The sequence below is a fragment of the Chamaea fasciata genome, unplaced genomic scaffold (genome assembly GCF_029207755.1).
Source record: "Chamaea fasciata isolate MVZ Bird 193981 ecotype frontalis unplaced genomic scaffold, bChaFas1.0.hap1 SCAF_1, whole genome shotgun sequence".
NCBI classification, from domain to species: Eukaryota; Metazoa; Chordata; class Aves; order Passeriformes; family Sylviidae; genus Chamaea; species Chamaea fasciata.
Window position 1 is genome coordinate 61,671,427 of NW_027094086.1, and position 16,623 is coordinate 61,688,049.

The window sequence follows — 16,623 nt, forward strand, 5'->3', positions numbered from 1 at the left end:
GCTAGGCTTGGTGCTTCATCACCAGAGTTTCCACACTCAAATTTTGACTTTCTCTGGTGCTGAGGGTCATGTCATCAGACATTAGCAGGTTTAGTAGTGAGGAGAAAAGAGGCAGGGAGAGGTGGTGTTGTCCTGTCTGCATGCAGGTTTCCAGACATCCTCTATAAAGACAAGAAGTTTCACCTTCAGAAAAAAGAAATAGAAAAATATAAGATAACTAATGCAACATATATTGTACACTATAAAATTATGATTTGAAGTTCTTCTGTTTGGGTCAGAGCTGAGGTTTGGTCTTCCTGTTTCCCTGTTTCCATCTGTTTTGTTTTTATGTGTGACTCATTCATAGGCAGATGATCTAGCTGATATGATCAAAGCCTGCACTTTGATTTTTGATAGTTTTGTTTTTCAAATTTTAACCAAAATGTAGATTCAGATACAACTTTTCACCTGAACTGGACCAGAGGTAACCTGAGAAAATGCCAGGGATGCAAGTAGCAAGATGAATTTTCAAGTTTTCTCCGATATCAAATTCAGTGTTGAAATTTCCCATGAATAGCAAATCAGGGATACTTCATCATTGTTCCTGAAAAGTGTTGGTGGATACCCTTCAGAAAGTTTTTTGTCTGTGGTTGCCTGTAGATGGGTGTAAAAGTTGTGTTTGCTTTGGTTCTGTTTTCTGTAGTTACAGTCAAACACTTCCAGTCTTACATGAAGTAACTTTTTTTTTTAATTTGGTATTTAATACAATATTTAACATAAGATTTTTATATTTATCTTAATTCAGAAGGTGAATTAAGACAGAGCTTTATTTCAGTGACATTTCCATTGAATCACTATATAGCTCTATTTCTGCGTAAAATCTGGGGAAAAAACTGTGGAGAAATACGAAAAAAGAGACATGGCACTGCAGTGCAGATATGAATTTTATAGTCTGGGGGTAATAGCTATTCTGTGAGATTCTTTCACCATTTGAGAACCAGGTTTGTAGGATATCTGTACTGATTGGGGCAGATGTGTTGCCACATGTTTTAGATATAACTAAAGATCTCTTTAGTCCTGTCCTTTATTTTCTGCTTTTACTCAATTACTGTATTTGATAACTATCATATTTTCAGCATAGGAACGGAATTTAATTCACAATATGACAAAATTGCATTGTCTCTGAGCTGTTTTGCAGCGGAGAGTTTGCTTGTGCCTTTGCTTGTGTGTGGTTTTAGGATACATGTGTATTTTCTTTTCTTTTTTCAACACCACAGAATGAAACAATTTTGCAGGAACTGAGTTTATTCAAAGCTGTGGGATATTGGCTTTATCTGAGAATGAGGTTTCCTAATGCCATGCAGCAGGTGGCATTACAGAACAAGTGAATTCTTTTTCCTGTCCCAAAGGAAAATTGTTTGGTCAGAACTGAACCTCACCATTATATAGAAAAATTACTTCCAAACCCCTTTAAAATACAGAAAGTAAGTGTAAGAGACAATATTATATGGAACTAAGTTTCTCAGTTAAAGAAAATCCAGCTTTCGAGATTTTCCTTGTTGTATCCCAAAGAGTAGATATTTATGTTTAATAAACAAAGCAGAAAAAACCCCTTTTTTGAGTTTCTTTTTAGAATGGATCCCAGAAGTCATACAACACATGTTACAAAAGGGGACAAATGAATTTGAAAAAATCTCTGCAGTACGGCTTTTTTTTATCAGGGAGCGGCAAGAATGGGGCAGCTCCATGAGGGAAGATGAGCCAGGAGCCCAGGGTGATCAGCACAAAGGCAAGGGCAGGGACTTCACTCAGCAGGGCACAGTCCCACAGTGCCTAAGCAGGGCAGGTAGTTGACAGCTTGTTCCCATCAGCAGTCCAGTGACATCAGACAATGGGAAATGACCAGCTGGATACAGGATCCATCTAAGAAGTTTAGTCAGAAACAGCAGGAGGCAGGACTGGAGGTAACACTGTGGAGCTGTGGGCTCCTCCAGGAAGTTCATTCAGCAGTTCAGGATAAGAGGAGATGGGGCTGTGTACAGCCCTGCACACAGTACAGGGACCTGCCTGAGCTACAGTGGAACTCCTGGACTGGAAGACAGAGTCTGGATAGGAGCCTCAGGAAGGACTGTTGAGGGCACCCAGGGCCCGGAAATTCCTCATAAAAGGAGAGGAACATCAGTTAAAGGACTTTCTGCCACACCAATGAAGTCAAGGAACATTCTTCATTTGTTTTCAAAGACAGTAGGATTGAGTATTTAATATTTTCAATTTGGTAACTGCTGATAGAATTACTTTAATCTTTGGATCATTTTCTCATCATGGTATTTGTATATATTCCACTTGCTTTTAATGTTTTTAATTAAGTCCATGTAACTTTTCAGTTTCTTCAGATTCTTTTCCTTTGGAGGATCTTTTATTTCCTTATAATATCACAGAAATTAATTAGAAGCAGTTTAGGAAAAGGTTACATATGGTATTGAGATAAGTTTCATGGGAGATCTGCAGTATTGCCCTGACTGAATCAAGCCTTAAGAAGCCAATTTTGGTTGTACTACCACTGATTTTGACCTGGTTTGACTCCTCTAGTTTTGTTCTTCCAAAATTACATGGGTGAAAAGTGAAATTGATGCAACATTATTAAAATGATTGGTTTATGGGCATGAAAAAAACCATAAAAAAATCAATGTCAGAAAAGAAACATAGAAGTGGCATTAAGAGCATTGGCATTTGGAGGAACATATTAAAGGGCAAGAGAAGATCAGACAAGGAAAAGTAGAGGGAAGGGAAGTAGCATATTATGAGAAGAAGTGGCTGAGCAAAGGCAAGAGAATAAAAAAAAATGAAAGAGAAAACAAGACAAAGTGAAAGAATATGTCTTCATAGTATTGTTACTGATTTTGGAATACTTTCTCTTGAAATGTCTAAAGTTCTTAAGGAATTAACTTTACACATAAACCACCCATAGATTTATTTTACCAGTGCTATAGGCTTTGCTTTATAAAGCATGGGCATTCAGGGGTGCTCTGGGCATGGTTATTCAACATTGCAAACACACAAATGCCTTTTCTTGTACATGTGCTTTATTTCTGCATTTAGTACTGCCTTCAAACTGCTTTAGCCAAGTTGAGCTCCACCAGTCAGGGGAGTGAAACATTTCTGAACATTTGTAGGTATGGACCCAAGCAATTGGAAATAGTAGTCCTGTCTGGTCTTTGGGAAGGGGGGGATGGCATCCATGAAGCTCCTGCATAGACTTACTAGCCTTTGTCTCTTGTGAAATGGGTGTGGAAGAGCCATTATGTAGCTTGCCCACTACTGCTCTGGAAAGCTGCCACTGTAGACTCTCCTATTTCAATACTGTTGGTATGATACAGAAGGAGGAGTACTTGACTCTCCCAAAAGCCATTAATTTCATGATGTTTGTGGGTACTACTGTCTGTCTATAACGCCATGGCCTGTTCCAAGTAACAACTCTAAGTGTAACACTAGATTCTTCCCTCTCTCTGGAACAGTAGGATGTTAATCTCCAGTAATTTTTTACCTATGAAGAAGGTGCTATGAAATGCTACAATTCTTCTGTCAGAAATGTAGTGGTCTCTATTTAGTTTTGTGCTTTTCATTTAGGTAGGTGTTTCTCAAGCTCATCTTTGACAACTTCAATCCCTGCATAGATGAGTTTCCATGCTATATGCACATTTATGCTACTATATGGTACTGTATACAGTATTAATTAACACTTTCTGCCTAATGGTTGCTATAGAAGTCTAGAATTCTTTGTAAAGGAGTTTATGTATCTTTCATTCAAGGGATGATACATATTTCTGAGTGTCATTAATCCACAGCCCAACTTATTTTGAGTTTTTACTTCTCATTTTATTCTGTATTCATGTTCTCTGTTCTTCTCGTGTTACACTAAGTTGCATAGAACATGCTGTATTTTGTATATAAATTAATCTTGTTTGATCTGCTATTTTAACAGAATATTTCTCTTTTTGCTTTTCTTAGGTTTAGCTCAGTCGGGTGCATGGGGTTGCTTTGATGAATTTAACCGCATTGAACTTCCAGTTTTATCAGTGGCTGCTCAGCAGATATATATTGTACTTCAGTGTAAGAAAAAAAAGAAACTTCAGTTCACTTTCACTGATGGTGACGTCGTTGACATGGACAGAGAATTTGGTATATTTCTGACTATGGTATGTCTGTAAATACGTGTAAATGGCATCATTGTGAAAAGCCTTTTGTGTTCCATTTCCTATTGAAATTTCTGTCTTGAAATATTACAACTATCTCTTAGAAAATAGTTAATGAGACTTGAACAATAATTTGGTAAAATAATTAAATTATAATTTTCTCTTGTCCATATTTTTAACTGGTTCTTAGGACTTGAGGTATGCATTTATCATTAACTACGTATTTTAAGGACTTTTTTAGTTGAATATTTGACAGATTGAAATTAAACTTTAGCCCCTCATATTTTTAGTCAAAATCTGTCAGAATAAACCAGAAGTAATTGACCACTGCAAGGACTATGGTAGCTTGTCTGGTCAGCATTTTACCACCTGTGAAGAAATTTTGACCTCAGTCCTAGAAGACAGCATGAGGGAAACCACTCTCACTCTGGTTCACTTGCCTCCTGAAGATTTCTCTTTGGTGCCTGTGGACTGCTTCTAGCAATGCAGGAGGCAAAGCAGCAGAAAAATATAAGAATACCTTTATATCATCTTTGTATCTCTCCCTCCTTAGCTGCCTACATACCCACAACTCAAAATGAAAGCCTTTGTTTTTATTTTAGGGGGTCCTACCTTTGAAAAAGTATTAATGTTATCACTGTGATTTGAAAGAGAGGGCAAATAAGTGCCATACAAAGGCCAGGGGGAAGACAGTTTGGCGAGAGCTGAAAGAGATTAAGAAGTTATCACTGCCCAGGTAGTGACTACAGATGTCACAACTGAGCCATGTAGTACTCATATGAATGACTTAGACATCTTCAGTGTAAGGTCAGATCCATTAGTTTAAATTATACTCAGTAATGGCTTGCACTGCTTGACTGACTTTGTTCTGAAATGGTCTGGGAATGCTCACAGGGGACAGTAACCTCCAGCACTGGAACACTGTCAAGACTCTGAGGAAGTAACCATTTAAAAGAGCTCCAGCAAGATCTGTAAGTGGCTGTCCATCTTTATCTGTGAGTCTTGGACATCTCCAAATAGCGTGTGATACCCCATACTTCATGAACTGCAATATTGAGGCAACTGTGTACTGATGTGTACTTGTGGCATGCTCAAGTTATCCTTCATAATCTCGCATGTGCTCCTGTGTTTGCTGAATGGTTTTCAGGAAAGATAATAATTCCTACCCTGCCATCATTATATAATTTTTGGGTTTGTAAATTGCATTTTCAGAACCCCGGCTATGCAGGACGACAGGAACTTCCCGAAAATCTGAAGGTTCAGTTTCGCACGGTTGCCATGATGGTGCCTGACCGGAGCATTATTATGCGAGTCAAGCTGGCAAGTGCTGGTTTCCGAGACAACCAAGTCCTTAGTCAAAAATTCTATACACTCTACAAACTCTGTGAAGAGCAGTTATCTAAACAGGTAAAATAAATATTTGTCCAACTGTAAGCTGTCACTGGAAGGATATGGAGATAATATACTTTCCTAGAAGATGTAATTATTTCTACATTCATGAGCCTTTACATTTTTTAGGGCTTTCAGTTTCAAGTTCCAGAAACGTTGTCTGAAATGATTATGTTGTTTTTATTTTTCACAGTAAATTGAGTGGTATAGGAAGTTTGATTTGTGATTCTTAAACAGAGTGCAGTTACTGGAGAAGTTATGAGGAGCGGTGTGTATTGCTGTGCTGAACTTGCAGAGGACACATTTTTCAGTGTCTTCACTTATGAAGGCCAGATCTATTTCAGAGGCAGTGTAAGAATTGTAAATAACTACAGAGTGTCTACAAGGCTCTCTCTTGTTGAATGCTACTAGAAACAGAAAACTGCTGATCTCTTTGGGATGGGGTTTTTAAGTAGAAGCAAAACTGGTTCTTGCCTTTTGAATGCCCTGTGCTGGCTGTCCACTAGAGGGTCTCAATGAGAAATTATATGAACGGTAGATAAATTGTGGCTCAAGTGCCTGCTTTGGTTGGATAGTGATGAACCTGTGCTAGTTGACTACAGTCTCTATTATATGATTTCTGTTCTATACCACCACAGATTTACTAGTGCCTGGCCTTTGTAAAACTAAGTTTTCTTATTGCCTCAGTTTGTGTGGTCATTTTTTGTCCAAGATTCTTTCTTTCAATGTGAAAAAGGCACATAAGCAGGCATCAGAAACTTGACCTTCCCCCTCTGCAGAAGTACTTCACTTGTTTTGTTGTCACAGATGCTGGAACTGGTTCACCTTTGGACAGTGTACTTGAAAATTTAGTGCACACACCCAAACAAAACCTAACTGTACAAAACTTATTTTAACCATCTTAAGGGTGATAGACAATGTTTTATATGCTATGATTACTGTATCTGCACAATGAGTGCAGAGTTTCTCTGTGCAATTTGTTAATTTCTTCAGCAGAAATTGCCCTCTAGATCCTCTGAGATAAGAAGGTTCTCCATCTATCATATTAATCAACATATTGAAGTATGTAAGTAAGCCTCATCAGTTGGCATGCAGATCATAGGAACCACCTGAAGGACTTCTGTGAAACTCAGTTTCCCAACTGGAAAACTCCTGTGCCAGTTACCAAAGTGCTTTGTTGTGAAGGCAGGTAGCTCAATCACCTTGTCTCAGATCAGTCTTTTGCCTCATATATCCTGATGCTAGCAAGGGGGTTCCTTGATATTTACAAAAATTAATGACCAAGTGCTCTGGGTGTGCACATAGGCACAGCCCTTACACTCAGCTACATCACAATTTTATATCTGCATCTTATGCTTATATCTCTCCTGTAACTTAAATTCCCTAGTACTTACCAAGTAAGCCATTATGTCTGTGGGGAATAGTCTTCCATGCATATTTATAATTTCTTCAGGACCACCTAATATTTTGACAGTGTCCCTCAGAGTAGCCTGCTACAGAGGTCTTTCTTCTAATCATTTATATCGTGTATCATATAATGGATCACTATATTTGGTAGCATGAGCCAGGAAGCACAGCTTTCCCCAAGCCCATGTTAACATGCTAGTTTGTCCTGCCTGTGCCTATGGGCAGCCCTTTGGACAGTCCTGCTCTTGTCTAAATCCATTCTATACAGTCATAAAATCAGAGAAAAAACAATTTTTTTTTCCCTCTGGGACTTCTGGAGGTGAACAGGTGCTGTACCTCTTCTCGAAGCGAGATCTGATAGAGCAGGTGGCTCAGCAACTTGTCTTCATGAGTTTTGAGTATCTTCAAGGATAAACACTGCACATCCTCTTTGGTCAATATTGAAATGTCTGACCACCTTGTCTAGTCACCATTTTGTCTGTGAGGATGTTATCAGAGACCGTGTTGAAATCTCCTTGAATGGCTCTTTGGTTGTCCATTCTTATTGCGAAGAAGTTTATCATTATGCAAACCATTGCAATTCCCCCTGTTGAAAATTTTGACATTGCCTCTTTTCCTCTCGCTTAGTCATCTTTTGCTGAACTCATTTCAGTATGTCAATGATGGGCATCTAGCATGGAGAAATCAGTCCTTATCATGATTCTGGGCATTTCACTAGAACATGTCATTTACTAAATGATGATGAAGTCAGGTGACGTCTGAGTTCATCAATGTCACATGAAGTTGTTAATTTTTTTGTGTTGGTGTTCCCATCTGCAAATAAGATTTCCTGGCAGTATATGGCTATATATTCGTAGCTAAATTTTCAACTGGTGACAACTTGACACCAGATTAAATAATAGAAAATGAGGCTGGGAAGAGCTTTGAGGAATTATCCAGTTACCTTTCTGGAGGAAAAACAATTATCAATTAAATAATTTGCTATAAATATTTGTCACTGTTCTTAGCATTTTCTATTGATGGATAGGTTGCAGTTTCCCAGGCAACCTTATCCGAAGTTTCATTTTTGTTATGGTCACGATATTTTCCTCACAATATTTCTTCCTTGCTGCAGTTAGGCGCATTACTTCTTTTCCTTTCCATTCCTCCTGTCTTTCTCTTTGCAGTATCTTTTGCATGTTGTATACTTTTGTCATCACTCAGCCTACATATTCGCTCTTCCTGCTTTTGCAATAGATGTTCTATTACTTTTTCCTGATATGTTTTCCAGCCAACTGATCTCTTTTTTTCATTTTCATATTTCTCTTCTGTAGGGTTCATCTTCAAATATGGAATCCAGGTTTTGGTCACTGTATTGAAATGTCAACTACAATGGAAATATATTTTCAATTGTCCTGAAAAGGGCATATATTTTTTATTGCCCACTAAAATTGCAGATAAGTCATTGGGGAGCATGTGACATCAATCCACTGTCAGATATTTTTCTGCAAAGCTTTGTGCAGATATTTTTCTGCAAAGCTTTGTGCACCTGATTTGTTTCTCAACTCGATGAAGAAGAGTTGTTACTCTTTATTTGTTCAGTTGGTTATTGCTATCTTTAGTATTTCACACTTGCCTTTAATTGCTGCACATATAGATAATGTATTGAATTTCTCTTAGTAATTTTGAAATCTAGTTGTGATCTAATTCACCAGTTTTGTATCATCTGCAAACCTAATCAGTAAGTTATTTCTGGGATTTACACAGTGTATTGTTCCAATTCGTCAGCCTGGGAAAGAAGGGTGAGCTCTGTATCACCAGAAAGTACACTTTCTGGTATGGACATACAACACTAGAAAATACCTTCAGGATTTGATAACAAAACTGGAAATCTATTTGAAAAGATGACGAGCTGTGAATTTAAGCACATTGAAAAGTTCTATAACATTTATTTATTTAGTGAATTTAATTTTCAGTCTTCTCTTGATTTTTGTTTTTGAACGATTTGCTCATTATAGTTCCAATTTTGTTTCTGCTTTATTTCAAGGTTCACTATGACTTTGGGCTTAGAAATATCCTGTCTGTTTTAAGAACACTTGGAGCAGTGAAAAGATCTAATCCCCAGGAGCCAGAAAAAACCGTTGTGATGAGAGTTCTGCGGGACATGAACCTCTCCAAACTGGTACTGTAACACTGGTGACTTTTCCCAATAGAGTATTTTGTTTGCATTTTTAAGGGTCTTTATTATGCACTTTGAAAAGCTATTTTTCTTCACCAGTTGGATACATTATTTTGCAGTTTTTAATGTGATTTATAAGTGAGTTGAGAATCAGAGTACAGTTACTGTGTGAGCACAATTTGTCTGTTAAAGAGAGGAAAAACACATCATAAGCTTTAGCTGAAAAAATCTTTGGAAATATCATGAGATCCTTGGGGATCTACCTGGTCCTCTAACTGGCTCTTGTTTTTAATTCTTTTACCCTGAGGAGAAAAAGGAAGAATACATTATATTAACTTTTAATAATGTCACCAAAGATGCTTCGTGATCCAGAATTTCAATTTATACATTTCTTGGGATTCTGTTGCATTTTCAGAGCATCATAAGAATTGCCTTAAGTGGGGTAATTTGAAGCAGCTAATACCTACTTTATAGTGTAACGTCTTTCGATAATACTATTTAAAGTATTCATCTTTCTTTTTATTGCTGCAATTAAAAGGTTATAGCATGTCTAGACTCTGTGTATTTACCTTGGGAACCAGTTTTGTGATGGGACCAATTAATCTGTTTCTGATGTTAATTTATTCAGCACGTTGCTACATGCGTTCAAACCTAAAGCAACGCTTTAGTGATTTACATAAGGAAAAAAACATAAAAATTCTAAGGAAAAATATGATTGGAATAAATCTTGCTGACTTATGTAATAAATGAAGAAATATGTGTGTGTCTACACTGAAGAAAGCTGTACTAAGTTGTTGACATTTTTATCAGCCTAAAGTATTTAATTTAGAAAGTACTACTTGTGATTTCATTGTATGAAACTCACTTTATAAAACTGATGGATAATTATAATATTTGCTTTGGAAGAGATAAGATTTTCACTGCCATCTTTTAAATGGCTTATCTTGAAGATTGTTTACAACTATAATAATAATTTTGATAAATAAATAATGTGTTTCCCCCTACTTTATCCTTGACAGGTGGATGAAGATGAACCTTTATTTATGAGTCTCATTAATGACCTATTCCCTGGAATTACTCTGGATAAATCTGGGTATCCCGAACTACAGTCTGCCATCCAAAAACAGACAGAGGAAGCAGGGCTTATTAATCATCCACCATGGATACTTAAACTTATTCAGCTGTATGAAACTCAACGAGTCCGACATGGTTAGCATGCTAGATGATGCTTTGAGACCGCATTGTATTTGAGACTACATTGTATTATCTGCCACTAGAATGCAGATTAATTTAATGAAAAATATTTAAAAAATTGAACAGATGTCATTTTTAAAGCCTATGTGGGTATTTTGCTTAAGAATCTGTTATGACCTTTTTTTGTGTGTGTATTACATTTTTATGGGGAATATGAGTGTGGCCTTTGATGATTGAAATTTCTAAAGAACAAGTTAAAATATATTCATTCAAATACAGAAACAGCAATTTTGTTCGGTGTTCTGGAAACAATTGTTGCCCTCACACAGAGTTCAGCCATGAAGCTCGAGTTTAATGTTTCTGTGAGAATATAGTGTTGAGAAGATTACAAAAAATAATTTCCCAAACCTTTATTTTGGTAAATTCTACCATGCATGCAATATAATTCCAAGTATTTTCTTTGTGATGGATTCTTGCCATTTATACTGAGGAGAATTAAGCTTTCCTCCTGGTGGATCAGGGTAGTTAGACAAGATGGACTCCAGAGTTCCCTTCCAACTTCAGCCCTTCTTTGATTCTATAAAAATGCATTTTTACAGTGCAGAAAAAGTCATTGAGTAAAGTTTATCCTGTCCTAGCAAGACTCTTAAAGACAGTACTAAATTCAGGTTTACAATTCATGGCTCAGTGGAAAAGAAATACCCCCTTTGAAATATTCCCCATACCCTTAACCTCTAACTAACAATTTTTTGAGTTTAATAAAGGGGAAATGTAAAGAAATGTAACTAAAGCAGCGAAGATTTATAAATATATCATTCTTATTCTCCCTTTTCTTGTCATAATAAAAGAATAGTCTGCTTAAACTAATGAAATAAATGAAAAGAAATACTCATTCACATACCACAGCCTGAGTCCTTAATGCCTCAAACTTTTAGTTCAGATTATTGGTTAGACTGAAGAACTGGTTAGTGCTGTGCAGACTTATTAATTTATATCCAGATTTCTGGATGCAAAGTTCCATAACAGCTATTTCTATATAGGAACCATGGAAGTTTTAATGTTTTCAGTTATTATTAAATGTGTCTCTTTTTAAAAGAAGCTGTTTGATCTGTGAGACACTACAGCTGCTCTGTTCCTCAAAAATCTTCAGGATCCACCATGACATTCTGTGGAGATGCCTCTTCTCTCCACTCATCCCTACTATTCTCAGGAGATCATGCAGCTCCAATTGTCCGAACAGTTGGATGCTCAGGCAAAAAGCTTTTTGACTTTCTATGACAAAAGTTACTACTGAAGGAAAAATATTATATTTTCCTGACTTCTGCTTTTCCTACTCATGAACTTGAATTTATGGAGAGGTCACCATGGAATTTCAAATAATGAGGAGAAATATGGCCGTATGTGCACATGAGGTGCTTTTGTAAATACTCACAAAACACACACACACAGAGATTCAGTGCATGGTTCCTGAAATCTGTTGGCCTAACAATTTTGGTTGAAATATCAATATATTGATATTTCAATTTGGTTGAAATATCACAGCAGAAAAGCCATTTGGTTGACATGGAAGAGTTTCCATTAGGTTTCCCCATATGTAACATATGGCACGAGTAAGTGATTTTCTGAGTCCTCAGATTGTTTCGGAGAACATCCAGCTCTTTTTAGTTTTAGAGGAAATGCCACACCATCTGCATGGCACTGGATTAGGTTTATTATTTGGGTTTGTGGTTATTCCATACTTTTGTTGAAGAAATTTCCAAAGCTAACTAAGGATTATGATGTCCAGTTCCTTTTAGGGCTAAAAGAAGTTATCTAGGTCACTTAAATGACTTCAGAAGTCTCAATTTGAATGTCCCATCTGATTTTGGGCAGATTCTGGGCCCGTTGAGTAGGCGATTTAGAAAACTTAACTAAAGAAGATCAACAGTAGGCTCAATTTATTCTTGAAGACACAATTTATTTTTCTTAGGTAACATGTATACACTGATGAATAAGTGTGGTTGCTCTTTACCAGTTTTATGAAAGAAAGATCTATTAAAATGTCAGCATGGGTGGATGCAGGTACATATTTTTGTTCCTTTTGCATCAGAAAGATGCACTAGATTTTGTATATCATTGGAAGATGCTCATTCTCATTAGATACATTTAGAAATTTCTGGATTTGTTTGCCACTGTTCATGTCAGTGTCATTGCATTAGAACATCAAAAGGCAGTTGTGTTGTCTCCATTAGAAAAAGGAAAAGAATTGCCTGAGGGAGGATACAGACCCACATAGGCTTGCCTATCATAATAGACATTTATAGAGGCCTTTAAATAATAGTTTCAAATTCTGTTTTGATAAACATTAAGTGGAGTGAGAAACATCCTTTTTATTGGTTTTTGATAAAAATAAAACAAGGATTGTTGATGCAATGAACCATTAAATGGTAGCACAACGCACTGGCATTTCATTTTCAACCATGCTTATATTGTTTTAAGGTATGATGACTCTAGGTCCAACTGGTGCAGGAAAGACAAAGTGCATTAATATTTTGATGAAAGCAATGACAGATTGTGGTGCTCCTCATAAAGAGATGAGAATGAACCCAAAGGCAATCACAGCTTCCCAGATGTTCGGTACCCTTGATGTTGCTACAAATGACTGGACAGATGGTATTTTCTCTACATTATGGAGAAAAACTTTAAAGGCAAAGAAGGTAATGGATATTGTATCATGACAGACATTTAATATTGTTTCCGTAAGGTGTCATTACCTGTCATTTTTCTGAAAGGTCTTCCATTATAAAATCAAATGGGAATATGCAGTGTTAATTTTGCTTTGTGTCTGATGAGCTCAGTGTGCACGAGAGTCAGAATTATATGTATATCCCAGATAGCACTAGGCTTCCCAAGCATTTGAGGTTCCAGAATTTATTTAGAAAATATTTTAGTGGTTTGCTTCCTTCTGTAAGCAGTCCAAAACAAAACCAAGGTGTGTTCATGTTTTGATGTGAGGACCGAAAAGTCAATTTTCTCCTATCTGGTTTTAAGTCATTGCCATTTTATTTCACTAGTTATATCAGAATGTAAGGCTTTGGTAAGAAACCGAAGTAGGCATTTCCCAATTCTCTTATCAAACCTGCAGATCATGTTTCACAGAATCATAATTACATCTACTGAACAGCCACCTAGTTCTGGCTTGGAAAATGGGATACCTTACATTAAATACTTGGGTAACATCCTACACAGACAGACTTTGTGCCTGTGTCTATGACTGCATTTAATGGGAAATATTTTCATCCATCTTGATGGATGCTGGGTTGGTTGATGCTCTTTTGTAGAAAAAAGATACAACTTTCTGCTGAGTACAGCATAAATTATTTTTTGTTGCTGTTTCTTAATATCCTTTTTAGTGTGACACAAGATAATAAAAGAAAAAATTAAAATCAGAGTCAATTACAGAAATTACATTTTTACATTGCTTTTTTGCCGAGTACCAAATTATGACATTATTTATATCTAAGAGTACGTTTTCTGATATTATATGAATGTATATTTTTGGTCAATGTGATGCATTGAGAGGCTACCTGGAACAGAGGCTAGACAGTGTTAAAGGAATAAAGTAAGTATTTATTAAAAAGACCTTCAAAGGGTACACCTTGGGCAGTACAAGAGCCTGGCCATGGCTCTACCCAAGATGGATCCCTGATCATGAGTTTTGATACTTTTATAAGTTTTGGTCCATTTGCACATTGGGATTAATTGTCCAATTACAGCTTCAGGTTATGAAGTCCTATCCTCTCAGTTTGCTCTCCTCAATTGGCTGTTGTTTGTACTTTTTGGGCCTGAAGTTGCAATGGTGTCCTTGGTTCTCAGGCTGGAAAAGGATTGTTCTGTCTAACTACCCTGTGAAGAGAACTTGCTAACACTTTATATGAAGCTCAGAGTTATATACCAATGCAGTGCAGAATCAGGATAGTATGAAATCTAAAACCTAAGGCATCAAATGTAGGTGAAGTTGAATGTGTGTGTCTCTCCTTTTTTTTTAGGGTGAACATATCTGGATAGTTTTGGATGGACCTGTTGATGCAATATGGATTGAAAATCTGAACTCTGTTCTGGATGATAATAAGACCCTTACTTTGGCCAATGGAGATCGCATTCCAATGTCCCCCAATTGCAAAATTATTTTTGAACCTCACAACATTGACAACGCTTCCCCTGCAACAGTCTCTCGTAATGGGATGGTCTTCATGAGTTCCTCAGTGTTAGACTGGAAGCCTATTTTAAGGGCTTGGCTGCGGACACTACCGGTAACATACTCCAATGTCCTATGGAATTGCTTTGATGCTGTATTTCAGGTACTTAATTAACTACTTCAGAAAAAAGAATTGCATTTTTTATTCTTTTTTAAATGAAGCATTGCTTCTTCCTAAGTGGTCTTTCAATTATTTACATTTCTTTGTTTGTGTAATAAACTAAAGACGAAGAATTAAAAAAGAAGAGAAAATTATCATTAATAAATGACTGGAGGTATAACAGATGAATGAATAATCTGAATGTTTTGTTTTGTCTGCATACAATAGTTGGCAATGAATTTTTAAACCAGTGATTATTTTATATTGCATGTTGGCAAAACGGATATTCTTTTTGCTTGTAATTTTAATACTGCAATTTTAATTATTGTTGTTAGGATATACAAAGGAAGTGGGTAAAGTTCTTACCTTGTTTTAATTATAAAGAACTAAATTCAGAAAGAAATTGAGCTAGATTTACTCTGGTGCAACAGGAATGCATTTGATCCATTAGTTATTTTTAAAAAGACTTTCTATAATTCAAATTAATCCAGGTTAGTTCTGTGCTCTCTGCTGCTCTGAAGTTCTGACTATAGTTCTGAAGTTCTGACTATATTTTTCTCTTCTGATTTTATTATCTATGTTTCTGTTTCAATGGAAGGTTTTGAAACTGCATCTCTTTGATACATTATCTGACTAAATTGTGTTCAGCCAGTAGATCCAAAGCAAGAATCCTGAATGTTTTTCCCCTCTGTTTGGCCTTACGTTACTGAATCATTAGAAAGGTTCCAGCAATATTATAGATGGTTGTATTTGATAGTGGATATAAAAGCATAATCACGGTAGTATACTTCTTCAATCACATTGAAATGTTTATTTTTGCTTTTGAATGTTTTTAAAGAAATATTTATGTCTTTGCAATCTTTCAGTGTTGTTATCTTCTGATTTCTGTAGTATCTGTGAAATAAATGCAACTTCCAACACACCTTGGTTTTCCATCAGCTTGCTCCTGCCTGTTTACTCATGAGATTGGTGTTGGATTTCACAGGGGTTTCTCCTGTAATATTTTTCATTGCTCTTTCATTTTAAAAATGCAGTTTTTAGTGAACTTTGAGTGACATTTCAGAATGCTTTTTATAGATCATGATAAAAGGAATAATTGATATAGGTTTAGAATGCCCTGAATTTTAACAAATGTCTTCTAACGTTCTACTTTTCATTTCAGTGTGCATTTACTTTAAAACTAATATTTAACAAGATATTCATTTTGTTCTACCTCCAAAACATAATGATATGACAAAGTATTTACTGCAGCAGCAAGAGAAACAATTCTGATAATGAGTTTTAAAATATGCTTCCAAAGTAATGTATATGTGGGTCAATTTACTGCTTCTTTGCTACAATTCTATTTCTATTTTATGCCACAACTTGCTCTGAAAACATAACAACAACACTTAAAATGCCCAAGCCTGAAGCAATAGCAATAAAGTCCAGAAAAATATGTATTTTATTAGATTAAGAAATGAAAATGCAGTGAAATATGAAGTTAGTTCAGTGCTGAAGGCTGCATTTAGAACTATCAAAATGTAAATGAAAGCTGTCATGCTGGCAGTTTTCTTTCACTTTTAATGTGCTGTCTTTGCTTCTCAAATAATAGAGACAATAAAAGTGATTTTACAGATGAGAGTAACACTACTTTTGTATTCACATGGCTCTTTTTATAGTTATTATTTTCTGCCACATTAAAAAAAAGGATAAAATTCAGAAAGAAAATTTTTGAAATAAGGTTCATCAACAGAGTTTGTCAAACCCCAGATATAGACCTTATGAATTTAATGCTAGTATTAAGGAAAACATGGATATAAACATCTTACAAAGATCTGATTTTTCAAAGAACATGAAGATTAGAGTATAGATGGAAATATCGTAACCAAGGACACTCAGTCTCAAGTAGATGTAGAGACTTTCTGAATTTAATCTAAGCTCAACTAAAATAGATATAAGACAAAAGCTATAATAATTCCAGTTT

At 36.0% G+C, this 16,623-nt stretch overlaps 1 protein-coding gene across 1 annotated transcript in view; it reads left to right on the forward strand.

Annotated features, from left to right (window-relative positions):
• The window catches only part of LOC136290479 (dynein axonemal heavy chain 5-like), a 147,425-nt gene that overhangs the window by 52,239 nt on the left and 78,563 nt on the right, over nucleotides 1–16,623 (forward strand). Inside the window, exons 42-47 of the mRNA XM_066184902.1 lie at nucleotides 3,988–4,175; nucleotides 5,385–5,579; nucleotides 8,995–9,129; nucleotides 10,146–10,335; nucleotides 12,799–13,016; nucleotides 14,349–14,660. Of these exons, the coding sequence (XP_066040999.1) occupies nucleotides 3,988–4,175; nucleotides 5,385–5,579; nucleotides 8,995–9,129; nucleotides 10,146–10,335; nucleotides 12,799–13,016; nucleotides 14,349–14,660 (1,238 nt within the window). The remainder of the gene's footprint in view (nucleotides 1–3,987; nucleotides 4,176–5,384; nucleotides 5,580–8,994; nucleotides 9,130–10,145; nucleotides 10,336–12,798; nucleotides 13,017–14,348; nucleotides 14,661–16,623) is intronic.